At 41.2% G+C, this 12,210-nt stretch overlaps 1 protein-coding gene across 3 annotated transcripts in view; it reads right to left on the bottom strand.

The window, feature by feature from the left end:
* Positions 1-12,210, bottom strand: part of LOC141134831 (low-density lipoprotein receptor class A domain-containing protein 1-like) — a 70,334-nt gene that overhangs the window by 44,282 nt on the left and 13,842 nt on the right. For all 3 annotated transcript variants that reach the window (XM_073624268.1, XM_073624276.1, XM_073624282.1), the window contains exon 2: positions 6,608-6,666. In XM_073624268.1, coding sequence (XP_073480369.1) covers positions 6,608-6,640 — 33 coding nt within the window. In that variant the 5' untranslated portion in view covers positions 6,641-6,666. The remainder of the gene's footprint in view (positions 1-6,607; positions 6,667-12,210) is intronic.

The following is a 12,210-nucleotide window of genomic DNA, read 5'->3' as shown; positions in this document are numbered from 1 at the left end:
TCAAAGCCTATATAAAATATGCTGGATACAAATCTGAAGCCTTTAATATCGAAAGAGGTACCCGACAGGGTTGCCCATTATCTCCCTTATTATTTGCCCTTATACTCGAACCCATGGCCCAATACATCAGAACAAACCAAACTATAACTGGCATTGAAGTAGGAGGTATTACACACAAATTATGTATATTTGCAGACGATATATTACTTTTTCTATCATCACCACAGGTCTCTGGTCCTAACTTAATACCAGCTCTTGATGGGTTTGCAGCCCTATCCGGCCTTATGATTAATCCTAAGAAATGCCTAGTGCTTAATATTTCACTCACAAACATGGAATTGATCCCGGCTAGGGCTGCACTCCCATTCACATGGGCAGAAAAATCAATCCCATATCTTGGAATTCATTTAACAGCATCTCATTCTGACTTATTCTCAACCAATTATCCTCCTGTATTAAGACAGATCACAAATCTAATAAAACAATGGTCGCAACTTCCTTTATCCTGGATAGGGAAGATTAATGCAATCAAAATGACTATTCTACCCAAATTGCTTTATCTATTCAGAGTCCTCCCTATTCCAATTCCTTCCTATTTTTTGAGAATAGTACAAAAAAGAGCAACTTCGTTTATATGGGGCTCTTCTAAACCACGTATACCTATACACACACTACATCTTCCCAAAAATAAAGGAGGCCTGGGATACCCTAATTTTACTAACTACTACAGAGCAGCACATTTGGCCAGTCTGTCCAAATACCATGCAAAACAGGAAATCCCATTATGGGTATTTATAGAGGCTTCAGAAAATGACCCTCTATTAATATCAAATTTATTATGGCTTGATCCTAAAGACCGCTTTAAAATTCATAATCCCATAACTAAACACTTCTTAGCTCTCTGGGATAAACTAAAAACCAAATATCAGTTACAATCTCCACACAATCCTCTCCTTTCTTTTATCAGAAATCCGGCCTTTTATCCGGCATGGATCTACCCAAATTCTTTTAAAGCTTGGACAACATCAGGCATTCAGACACTAAATGACTTCATAGCATCTAAATCATTCCTTTCATTCCCATCGCTTAGAGAAAAATATGATCTACCAAACTCTGAGATATTTAGATATCTCCAAATCAAAAATTTCTATACACCATTCCTAAAGGGGGATACACCATTATCCCAATTATCCATTTTTGAATCAATCTGTACAAAAGATCCATTTGCTAAAGGTACAATTTCATCACTTTATAATCAATTATATGGAGTAGCAAATCTTAATAGACCCTCTTACGTTCAGAGGTGGGAGGAGGACCTGGGACGAACTTTAGAAGACACGGACTGGTCTAACATATGGCTCACATCTAAGTCATCTTCACCCAACATCTTAGCACTGGAGACAAATTATAAAGTCCTAACTCGCTGGTACCTTGTACCCGCTAGAGTGGCAAAATATTCACCTAATACCTCAGCTCTTTGTTTTCGAGGATGCCCAGAAATAGGCACATATTTACACATATGGTGGACGTGCCCAGTAATCCAAACCTTCTGGAAGGAAGTCTTCGTGATTGCATCTAAAATATTTAAAAAAATAATACAACCAGATCCATATTTAACTTTACTTAATCTAAAACCGGAATGGTTAACACTCTCTCAATTCAAACTTATGATCCAACTAATAACGGCTGCAAAACAAACAGTGGCCAAGGCATGGAAATCTCCTACATTGGTACTAGCAGAAACAATTCACAGAATGAATAATACAATGTCCCATGCTAAGATGGTAGCCATCGATCAAAATCAAATTCCAAAATTTGAAAAACTTTGGCATCCTTGGATAAAACAACAGTTCCTGTCAAACTTCAATGACTCTGTCCTGTTGCCATGGTAACAGATTAAATGACTTACAGAGACACCCATTCTAAGGCTTCAAAGAGAACTAAAAAGAATAATAAACTGACGAGCGGGACAACCTTGTGGACCATACCTCTACCTTTCAACCCTTTTTCTTCTTTCTCTTTCCTTTTCTCCACCTTACGATTAAAGCTCATTATCAGAATTTATTTGACCTATATACACTCTACTTGTAAACAATATGTATAGTAGGTATAAATCATTTAAATACCTACAAAAGTAACTAAGGAAATGATATATATCTTTAATTTAGGTTTACGTGAACCCAATGTTTAATATTTGAAATTTCATGATATTTACCTATATAAACCCTACTGTAAAACAATGAGCTTACTTTATAGATCCTTGTAAACTTGCTTTATGTATCTTTATAACATTGTATACTCAATAAACTTCTTTTGACAAGGAAATATTGAAATATGTGGATGTTTGGACTGTTAATTCTCCATATTAACCAGTAAGATGCATCAGGGCCTGCAAAGCTAGATAGATTCCCAATACCAAGGATAACTTGCCACAAATTTGTGGCAGTGTTAAATTGTAAGTCTGGTAACTTGCACATTTTCACTGGCAAGTTGTACACTTGCAGAGTACTTGAAGCACAAGTTCTAGTTCACAACTTTCCAATTTGTAGCAAATTTGGGTGGCTAGTCTCTAGCGAGAGCAAAGTTGCAGTGGTTAGTCTACAACAAGAGCTCTGCAAGTATACAGTATTAAAATTCAGCCACAGTGACCCCTGTGGTGGGATGACTATTACACAACATAACTGAACCAGAACTTGCAGCAGACTTGCAGAATGTTTGCAAAGAAAGTTGATCTGGAATCATGCAATGTGGACTTGCTACAAATGTGTAACAAACTTGTGAAGCCTGGCAAGTCTAGCAATAGCTTAGCAATTCATTTTTAAACTTGCAGCACAATTGCTTGCTATCTGTGATCACTGTCAGCTACCTCATGTTTCACTTTAGGCATTTAGAATCATCTGTACAGTATTCCTTAGGCCTCATGCACATAGACATTTTGAGGCATATGCTTTAGTGTACAAACCCAGATTTTTTCCTGGGGAGCCGCAGGTGGCAAGTACAACCGGCCATTGGCGTATACCCAAGTGTGGCTGCATACAACTATTTACTTCTATGGCTGGGTGTACGTGCCACTTGCAGCTCCCTGGGCAGGGAAAAGTACTGAGACTTTACACTACAGCATATTTTAAGACTCAAACCACCTATGTGCATGAGGCTCTACTGGTGCATAGGAGCAGGGCTGCGATTGGAAATCATGGGGTCCCGTACAGCATTTGTTTTTGTCAGGACTTACTGAGGCTAATTGCAGATCACTCTGCCAGGGAAAGCTTGTGGGTGGCCAGAACATTAATTTTAGTGTTGGATCCAAGGCGCAGGTTTATCTGCCTGTGCCCCCCTCTCTGGACCAAAATGCAATATTAAGTTACCCAGGCCCTCCTGTTGAACTGATGTGGCCTGGGTCCCATTCAGGAGGGCCAGTTTTATTGCCTTATCAGTGGCCCTACATTGGAGTAAACTAAGAGGATGTTGAACAGTTGTAGTTATGACAATACCACAAAGCATGTGCGAAGATGTCATTTCACTATGGCCATGATTAAATATTAAGTTATAATAACCTGATATTATACACATTTTGACAAGCTGTTGAAAGAAACCTTTTTTGCAGACAACATGCAGGCTCCCGTTGCTGAGCTCCTTCTAAAAAAAAGGGTAATTCCCTGACCACCTCTGACTTCAATACTTTTTTGAGTTAGTGATGGAATAAGTATGCAGGTAGTGAAGTCAGAAGAAAGTGAGGACTTATGGAAACACAACAGAAACAGTGCTGGTAGATCCAATGATAGCAGCTGGCAAAAAACAACTAGGTAAATTGTATACAGATATAAATTCACATTGCCACGCTTATAGTGACAACCTAAAATTTTAATAAGTGAGCCATTTTATCCAGATTGACAAGAAATAAAGTGTAAATGCCAGTCCCAAATCCAAATCCACAGCTGTGATAACAGTGAAAAAATCTTGTGTGATCCAATGCTTGCAACACCTAAGTGCACTGTCACCTCCAATTAAGGGGACTCTTACTGGAATCTTTAGACGCTTTGTATATAAAGAGTCAAATTGGCATGTAAATTAAATCTCATTGGTAGGGGATCCCATTCCAAAACCGTCTCCAGGGGGTCTAATGCCACCTCCAAGTCTCCAGACAAGATCCATCTTTTATCCCATCCAGCAGCCTGGAGTATTTCACTATGCCAACAAAGCAAATCAGGGAAACTCACATAGTGTGAAATACCCCAATGGCGATCCCTTCATAACTTTCTAGTCCAGTGGCATTTCCTTCCCTGCAGCCAGCACCCTTCCTTCAGATGCCTGTCTTCCTTAGCCCAGTGTCAATATGGAGAGTCCTTGTCTGAGGCTGCACTCCGGGGTGTCTGCTGTGCCTAAACAGTTCTCAGCCCTCTCTGCCTCTCATTTGGGATTGTCATTCACACTTTATTTCTTGTCCATTTGGATATAAGGACTTCTGGAATGCATTCTTGTTCAAGTTCAGTGACTTAGTAAGTAGTAAAGCTTTTGGATCAACAAATGGCCGCCCATGCATTTTTACAGCTAATGAGAACATTAGGAGTCTGAGAACTACATCCTCAGTAGCGATGAGCTTGATGCTCGGGTCAAACATAGGTTCCATTCGAACATCGGGTGTTCGCCTGTTCGCAGAACAGCGAACATTATGGGGTGTTTGCGGCAAATTTGAGTGCCGCGGAACGCCCCATAATGCACTGCGAGATCGCAGTGCATTGCTGTATGATGATTGGCCAAAGCATGCACCTGACCTGCATGCTTTGGCCAATCACAGCGCCCTCTGCTAAGAGAGCCATAAATGGCCAAAGGCATCATGGCTCAGGGGGACTAAGTCCATGCCACATACTATATAAGGCTGCTTACACGGCGGCCCTGTGTTGTGTTGTTGGTGTGGACAGAGAGATAGCTTGAGTTACATTAAGCAGGCAGGTTATTCAGTTAGTGGCAGTGTATTTGATATATATATATATATATATATATATATATATACATATATATATACAGTCAGTCTAGTATATATATATATATATATATACACACACAATATCCCAACAGAATATCCACTGGGTTACTGGGTCTTGAGGATGGACCACTGGCCAGAACTTTCTCAATATGCAATTGAGCTACTGGCCTGTCCTGCATCCAGCGTTCTTTCTGAACGCACATTCAGTGCTGCTGGAGGGTTTGTAGCGGATCATAGAGTGTGCCTGTCCACAGACTCTGTTGATAGGCTCACATTCATAAAGATGAATCAGTCTTGGATCAGCAGCTATCAAGCACCTGATGCTGATGTAACTGATTGAATTTGCTATGGATTTGGGATCCCTTGAAGACTGCCTATGCCGACTATCCTATTCCTCCTTAATCTTGATGGTGCTAGCTTCCAACAATATTTTTGGTTTAGCACACCACCACCACCCATGGCCCAATTTTTCTACCCCTATAAAACAGGGGCATATAATTACAATTTTTGATATAATATTTCAACGCAGGGCCCGTTTCTGTGCCCAAAAACAGTATCTGTGAGGGGTTACAGTGTTGTGGTACCACCACCACCCAAGGCCCAATTTTTCTGCCCCTGTTTAACAGGGGAATGTAATTACAATTCTTGATATAATATTTCATAGCAGGGCCCGTTCCTGCTCCAGACAAGCGTAACTGTGAGGGCTTACAGTGTTCTGGTACCACCACCACAAAAGGCCCAATTTTTCTGCCCCTGTTTAACAGGGGCATGTAATTACAAGTCTTGATATTATATTTCACAGCAGGGCCCGTTCCTGTTCCTGTGAGGACTTACAGTGTTCTGGTACCACCAACGCCTAAGGCCCAATTTTCTGCACAGTATATAGGGCAGACCGTATAGTATATATACTGCTGTTCAGAGTATATAGTGCCTGGGGGACACCACGCCATTTTTTTTTTATTTGAGTGCGGGGTTTCCCTTAATATCCATACCAGACCCAAAGGGCCTGGTAATGGACTGGGGGGGACCCATGCCGTTTTTTCAATGATTTTCATCTATATTGCCAGGACCCGACAATACATTACAGCAGTGAGTAGTTTTAAATTACATTTTTTCCTTTAGAAATGTCATTTTGCTGCGGTAATGTTCTAAACACGGGAAAAATGCGCTACTTTACAAGTATACTAAGGACACCTCCCAGGCACGATATTTAAAGGAATATTTCATTTTTATTGCTTCACATTAAGCATTATTAAAATCACTGCTCCTGAAAAAACTGATGTTTTTTTTTAAACTTTTTTTTGCATTGATACATGTCCCCTGGGGCAGGACCCGGGTCCCCAAACACTTTTTATGGCAATAACTTGCATAGAAGCCTTTAAAATTAGCACTTTTGATTATTCACGTTCGTATCCCATAGACTTTAACGGTGTTTGTGTGTTCAAACAAATTTTTTGCCTGTTTGCCTGTTCTGCTGCCAACCGAACCAGGGGGGTGTTCGGCTAATCCCTAATCCTCAGCTATCCAAGACAGTCTTAGGTCCTCCATCATGGTGGGTTCAGTACAAATTCCATTGAGTTTGAAATGCTCCAGATGTTTTTCTGTCATACATGTATATCTTACCTGGCACTCAGGGTACACTCTGTTTGATGGCATTATACAGCTGGCTCCAGGCTGGTACTCTAGGATAGCAATTGAAATAAATACACATTGAATTACTATTTGCAGTCGTATTCTTTCTCTGGTTTACATAACTGACTTGTTTTTTATGACTAAGAAAAACCACAATGGAAAGACAAACAACACATTGTACCCGGACAATACAAATGTGACTTGGAGATATTGTTTTCATTGTAAATGCCATTGTGAAATGGTTGTGGTCAGGTATACATATATCATCACTGACAGAAATCAGATCAGCACAGGCAGTAACAGGATTGAGGGCACTACAGGGAACTCATGAAATGTATACGTAGTGGAAAGTACCATGAAAAACTAATTGGTTCTTGTTTAATCAGCTAATATTTACTTGGACACCTCAGTTTGTGTTACACACTAATAGATATGTAATTGCTCCACAAACCTAGAATTTCTACAACTGCCAAGCTTCTTGATCCAGCATTAATGCCTGTGTAGTTCTATAGACTTCCATGGGGCTGGTAGACATAAAGGTGCCAATACTTATACCATCCCTATAGAAGTCTATGGGGCCAAACTGTACAGACCTCAGATCAAGACGTTGGCGGAAGAATGTAAGCAATGCTGCAAAGCTCAGAGTGATATTTGGGTAAGTATAAAGATTTGAAGGGGGGGAAGGTGAGCTAGACCCACCTAGAGGGTGGCAAAAGGGTAAGGAGACCTGATTTTTCTCTACTGCAGTTTAGCAACATAGCAAGGTTACCTCCCTGCCCCAAGACTGTGACTGGACAGTGAATGAGGAACAATAGACTGATGAGGTTATCGCTCTACTGTCTCCTGCTGCATTTAAAAAAAACAAACGCTTAGACCCCTTTCACACTGAGGCAGTTTTCAGGTGTTTTAGCGCTAAAAATAGCGCCTGAAAAGCACCTGAAAATTGCCTCCTATTCATTTGAATTGGTGCTTTTACACTGGGGCGGTACGCTTGCAGAGCAGTAGAAGAAGTCCTGCAAGTAGCATCTTTGGGGTGTGTTTGGAGCGCTGTAAAAAGCGCTCCAAAAATGCCCCTGCCCATTGAAATGAATGGGCAGCGCTTCCCAAGCACCTTAAAAGTGATTCGAAAGCGCCGCAAAACGCCTGAAAAGCGACCCGCTAGTGCCCAAAAAACGCAGCTAAAGCACCACAAAAATGACGAGCGCTTTAGCGGCTGTTTTAGCAGCGATTCAGTCTGAAAGGGGTCTTACAGTATAATTTTAAAACCTATGTTTACATAAAACAAACCATGTAAAGAAAAAACAGACAAAAAAAAAAAAACAGCGCAAGGGACATTACTTACCTTCAGTGAGATATGTCACCTGTGCTGCTGAGTCCTCTTTTCACTGAAATCTTTCTCCTGAGATGCCGCTTCACCCCCATCCTAGCCACTGTAATTTTTGGTGTAGTAGTAGAGGAGCTACACCAACATATTGAGGGAGGAGGGGGAGACAGAACAGGCCTTCCCCAGTTATCACCAGCCTGCCTATCACCCCTAGACCATATCCACTGCAGATACCTACTTTTGATTATTGGAACCACGTTTAAGATAATTAGTCGCAATACGCACTCGATCTAGGCGATTTAAGCCTAGATGATTTATGGATGAGGCACATTTGGACTACCCCATCGATGGAGGGACGTGGCAATAACTGGTCAAACGATGAATAATGTTTGACACTGTTTATGTTAATGTGTACTTATACTGAGAGCTTGACTGTAATTTACTTTACTGAAGAAGCGGGCCAAGTCTAACGAAACGCAACTGTGACGGAAGTCGCAACAAGCGAGTCTTTGCCCGACCCTACAAGAGATGATGATTAAGTCTTTTACTGTGTATCACCTTAATACTATTTCATATATGTGATTTTTGTCATGTTATGCCATTGTATTTTTTTATGTTTTAAACAAAGTTGTAATACAATACATTTTTAAAATCTTTTTAAAATGAATTGGTACTGTTAAAGTCCTTTAGTTAGCTTATAGGGTCTTTTTGTGTAATGCATAACATAGTTATACATTATATTAACATAAAATTGATAATTGATAAATAAGTTAATATTTATCTAAATCATCCAGCTGTTGCAGAACTACAAAACCCATGAGGCATAGCAAGATTCTGACAGCCACAAGCATGACACCCTGAGGCAGAGGCATGATGGGACTTGTAGTTTTGCAACAGCTGGAGGTCCGCTAATTGCATATCCCTGATCTAAATCATTGTTATATTTTTATCATGCTTTAAAGAATAGGATTTACATTCCCTATGTTGCAGTACTTATACATGCAATCTACATTTCTTTTTTTCTCTATTAATGGATGCTGGACAAAAGCACATGTTCAAGATTTAAAAGCTTTTCAGCAATATTTGGGGACTAAGGCAAATATGAAATACTGTGCATAGGTGGGACATTTATAACATGTTGAGTTTCTTGCTACTGGTTTCTTACTACCTCCTCCCTGGGTCAGGTAATACCCCCCCATGGCTTCCAATACCATCTCTATGCGGACGACACCCAAATCTATCTCTCTACTCCTCAGCTCACTCCTTCAGTCTCCTCACGTATCACTAATTTACTAACAGACATATCAGCCTGGATGTCACTCCACTTCCTCAAACTCAATCTATCCAAAACTGAGCTCATGATTTTTCCTCCCCCACGTGCCTCTGCCCCTGATCTCTCTGTCAAAATCAATAGCACTACTATCAGCTCGTCCCCGCATGCCAAGGTTTTAGGTGTAACCCAGGACTCTGAACTATCCTTTCGGCCCCACATCCAAGCACTTTCCAAATCTTGCCGTCTCAACCTTCACAACATCTCCAAAATACGCCCCTTCCTAAACAATGACACCACAAAACTCCTAGTCCACTCCCTGGTCATCTCCTGCCTTAACTACTGCAACTCCCTCCAGGCTCATCCACCTTACCAACCGCTCACTGTCTGCTACCCCTCTCTGTCAATCCCTCCACTGGCTTCCACTCACCCAACAAATTAAATTCAAAATTCTGATAACAACTTACAAAGCCATCCACAACTCTGCCCCCAGCTACATCACTAACCTAGTCTCAAAACACCAACCTACTCATTCCCTTCGTTCCTCCCAAGACCCCCTACTCTCTAGTTTCCTCATCACCTCCTCCCACACTAGTCTTCAGGACTTTTTCCGAGCCTCTCCCATCCTCTGGAACTCCCTACCCCAATCTGTCCGAATATCTCCTACTCTGCTTGCTTTTAGACAATCCCTGAAAACCCTTCTCTTCAGAGAAGCCTATCAACTGTACTTTTACTTTCTCCATCAGATCATCCCCCAGAGCTATTACTTTTTGTATCACTTGACCCTCCCTCCTAGATTGTAAGCTCTAACGAACAGGGCCCTCTGATTCCTCCTGTATTGAATTGTATTGTAACTGTACTGTCTGCCCTCATGTTGTAAAGTGCTGCGCAAACTGTTGGCGCAATATAAATCCTGTATAATAATAATAATTAAGAAGTATAATGCATCTTGTATCAGTATATGTATATATCACCTGCTCTGTGAAATACATGTAGCCGAAATGGCTCAGAAACTGGTGGCGGGATGCTGGTGTCCTATAAAACGTACAGCATCCCAGAGCCAGTCTTTGAGTTATTTCAGATATAATACTGTAATTTTTAAGATTGCTGCCAGTATGTTCCCTATGTGATTGTTGCCTGATGTTCAGTGAGACCCACACAGGCCTGTATTGGACCATCATCCTACTCTTGAACAATGATGCCTTTCCGTAATGTGATTACTTACATAAAAACTAATAAATATACGCAGTAACACCACAATGCTGTGTAACTATTCAGTGTACATAAATACCTTTATATGTTCTGAAAACCTTAACAAAAAGAGACACCACCAACAATAAACAAATATTAATAATAATAATAGGCAGCGTGCATAACAGCATGTACAAAAAAACTAGTGACTGAAGCAAAATAAAACATGAAACAATGCTCTGTATCTCTATGTGCATTCTTCAGTAGTAAATAAATTCACTTATGTGTATAATACAGTACTCCTGATGCAATCCCACCATCTACTTGTAGGCAGTTAGTGAGTACTACTGCCCCAGCAGGAAGTTAAAGGTTAACTGTACTCTCAGATTTTTCTTGGGTCCGACCCTCTGGTCCTGTGTGTTATAAAAAGGACGAGGGCCTGGATCCTGAGAGCCCTGGAGGGGAATCCACGCACACTCAGAGAGGGATACTCTGCCAGGTTCCGTTGCTGGGGCTGGATGGCCCGTATCTCGACGAAGTCGGAGTTAAGTTCCAAACATGGACTCAGCCAACATTGGACTTTGCTAAAACAGGTATGCTGGGGCGGCCCCAAGCCTGTAGTTAGGGACTAGGAATGTTAGGGAATGTCTGCACTTTATCTTTGACTGTTCACTGTCGTTGGCATCATGTTAATTTATTCTTCAAGTAAAGCTTTTGAAACTTTGCCTCTGCCTGGTCTGAAGTTACTAAAGGGGTGCAATGTAAGTAACCGGCACATGTAGTCTACAGTTCGGGTCACTAGACACACCGGGGTATGAAGACATCAGTACAAGAGTTAATAACGTTTGAAGATACAATGGTTACCAAGGGTAATGAAAGTTTTCCTATCGGCCTCTTGCAGCATCTCCCTCTTGCAGCGAGGGAGATATTGTCGGCATTCCTCCTGTACACAGGTACGTAAGAGTTAAGTGAAGTGCAGGCATGGAGTCCACGCTAGGTGCATTGCGGGACCCCATATAGTTACTGGGATTGAGGTAATGGTGATACGCTGGATAGGTGGAGAGGGCATTGGCTCTGTGTGTCCCTCCTAAATGCTCAAGTAGTCATGTTGGTGTCTATGACATCAAGAGAGTTTACTAAGTTCATGTTTTTCATCTACCAGGTCGTGAGCATGGATCAAAGTAAAGGTTTCCCATGTTTATGGCAGTGACCCTATCCAAAGCGCCTAGCATAGCTCAAAAGAACCCACCACAGGGTAGGCCTCTCATGTGACCCTTGCTTGGTGCCCAACAAGGAGGGAAACATGGAGAACGAGATGACCACCCCATAACCCTACCCTTACATACTGGACTAGAACTCACCACATGAGAATGATACATGCGTAAAAAAGTGAAATTGTACTTCTTAATCTTATTTCTATCAAATCCAACTCATTTTCCTCTACAATCTTGATTTTAGTATGAAAAAATATCCAACTGACATTTAGCATGTTCTTGTATCAGCATGTACTGTAGATGTACAATACCTAGGAAGGAGGCCTCTAACTGTGTAATAAGTAGCACTAGAATGCACTGTTAGGCCTTGTTCACACTTGCATCCCTGTGTCCCATTCATTTCACTAGGGATGCAGCAGCTGCACAGACACAACTGCTCCTCTCAGTTTGACAGTCATGCACCCGCATATGTTATAGTATGCGCATGTGAATGAGGCCTAACAGAGATTTTCAACTGTACTGACCACCAAACAGAAGAACAAACATTGAATGAGTTCTAAATCTTCTATTTTTACTAGTTCCAACAAGGTTCAAT

This window comes from Aquarana catesbeiana, linkage group LG01 (assembly GCF_042186555.1).
Source record: "Aquarana catesbeiana isolate 2022-GZ linkage group LG01, ASM4218655v1, whole genome shotgun sequence".
Classification (NCBI taxonomy): domain Eukaryota; kingdom Metazoa; phylum Chordata; class Amphibia; order Anura; family Ranidae; genus Aquarana; species Aquarana catesbeiana.
The sequence above is the reverse complement of the archived record's forward strand: the minus strand, read 5'-3'. Positions and strand labels throughout refer to the sequence as shown.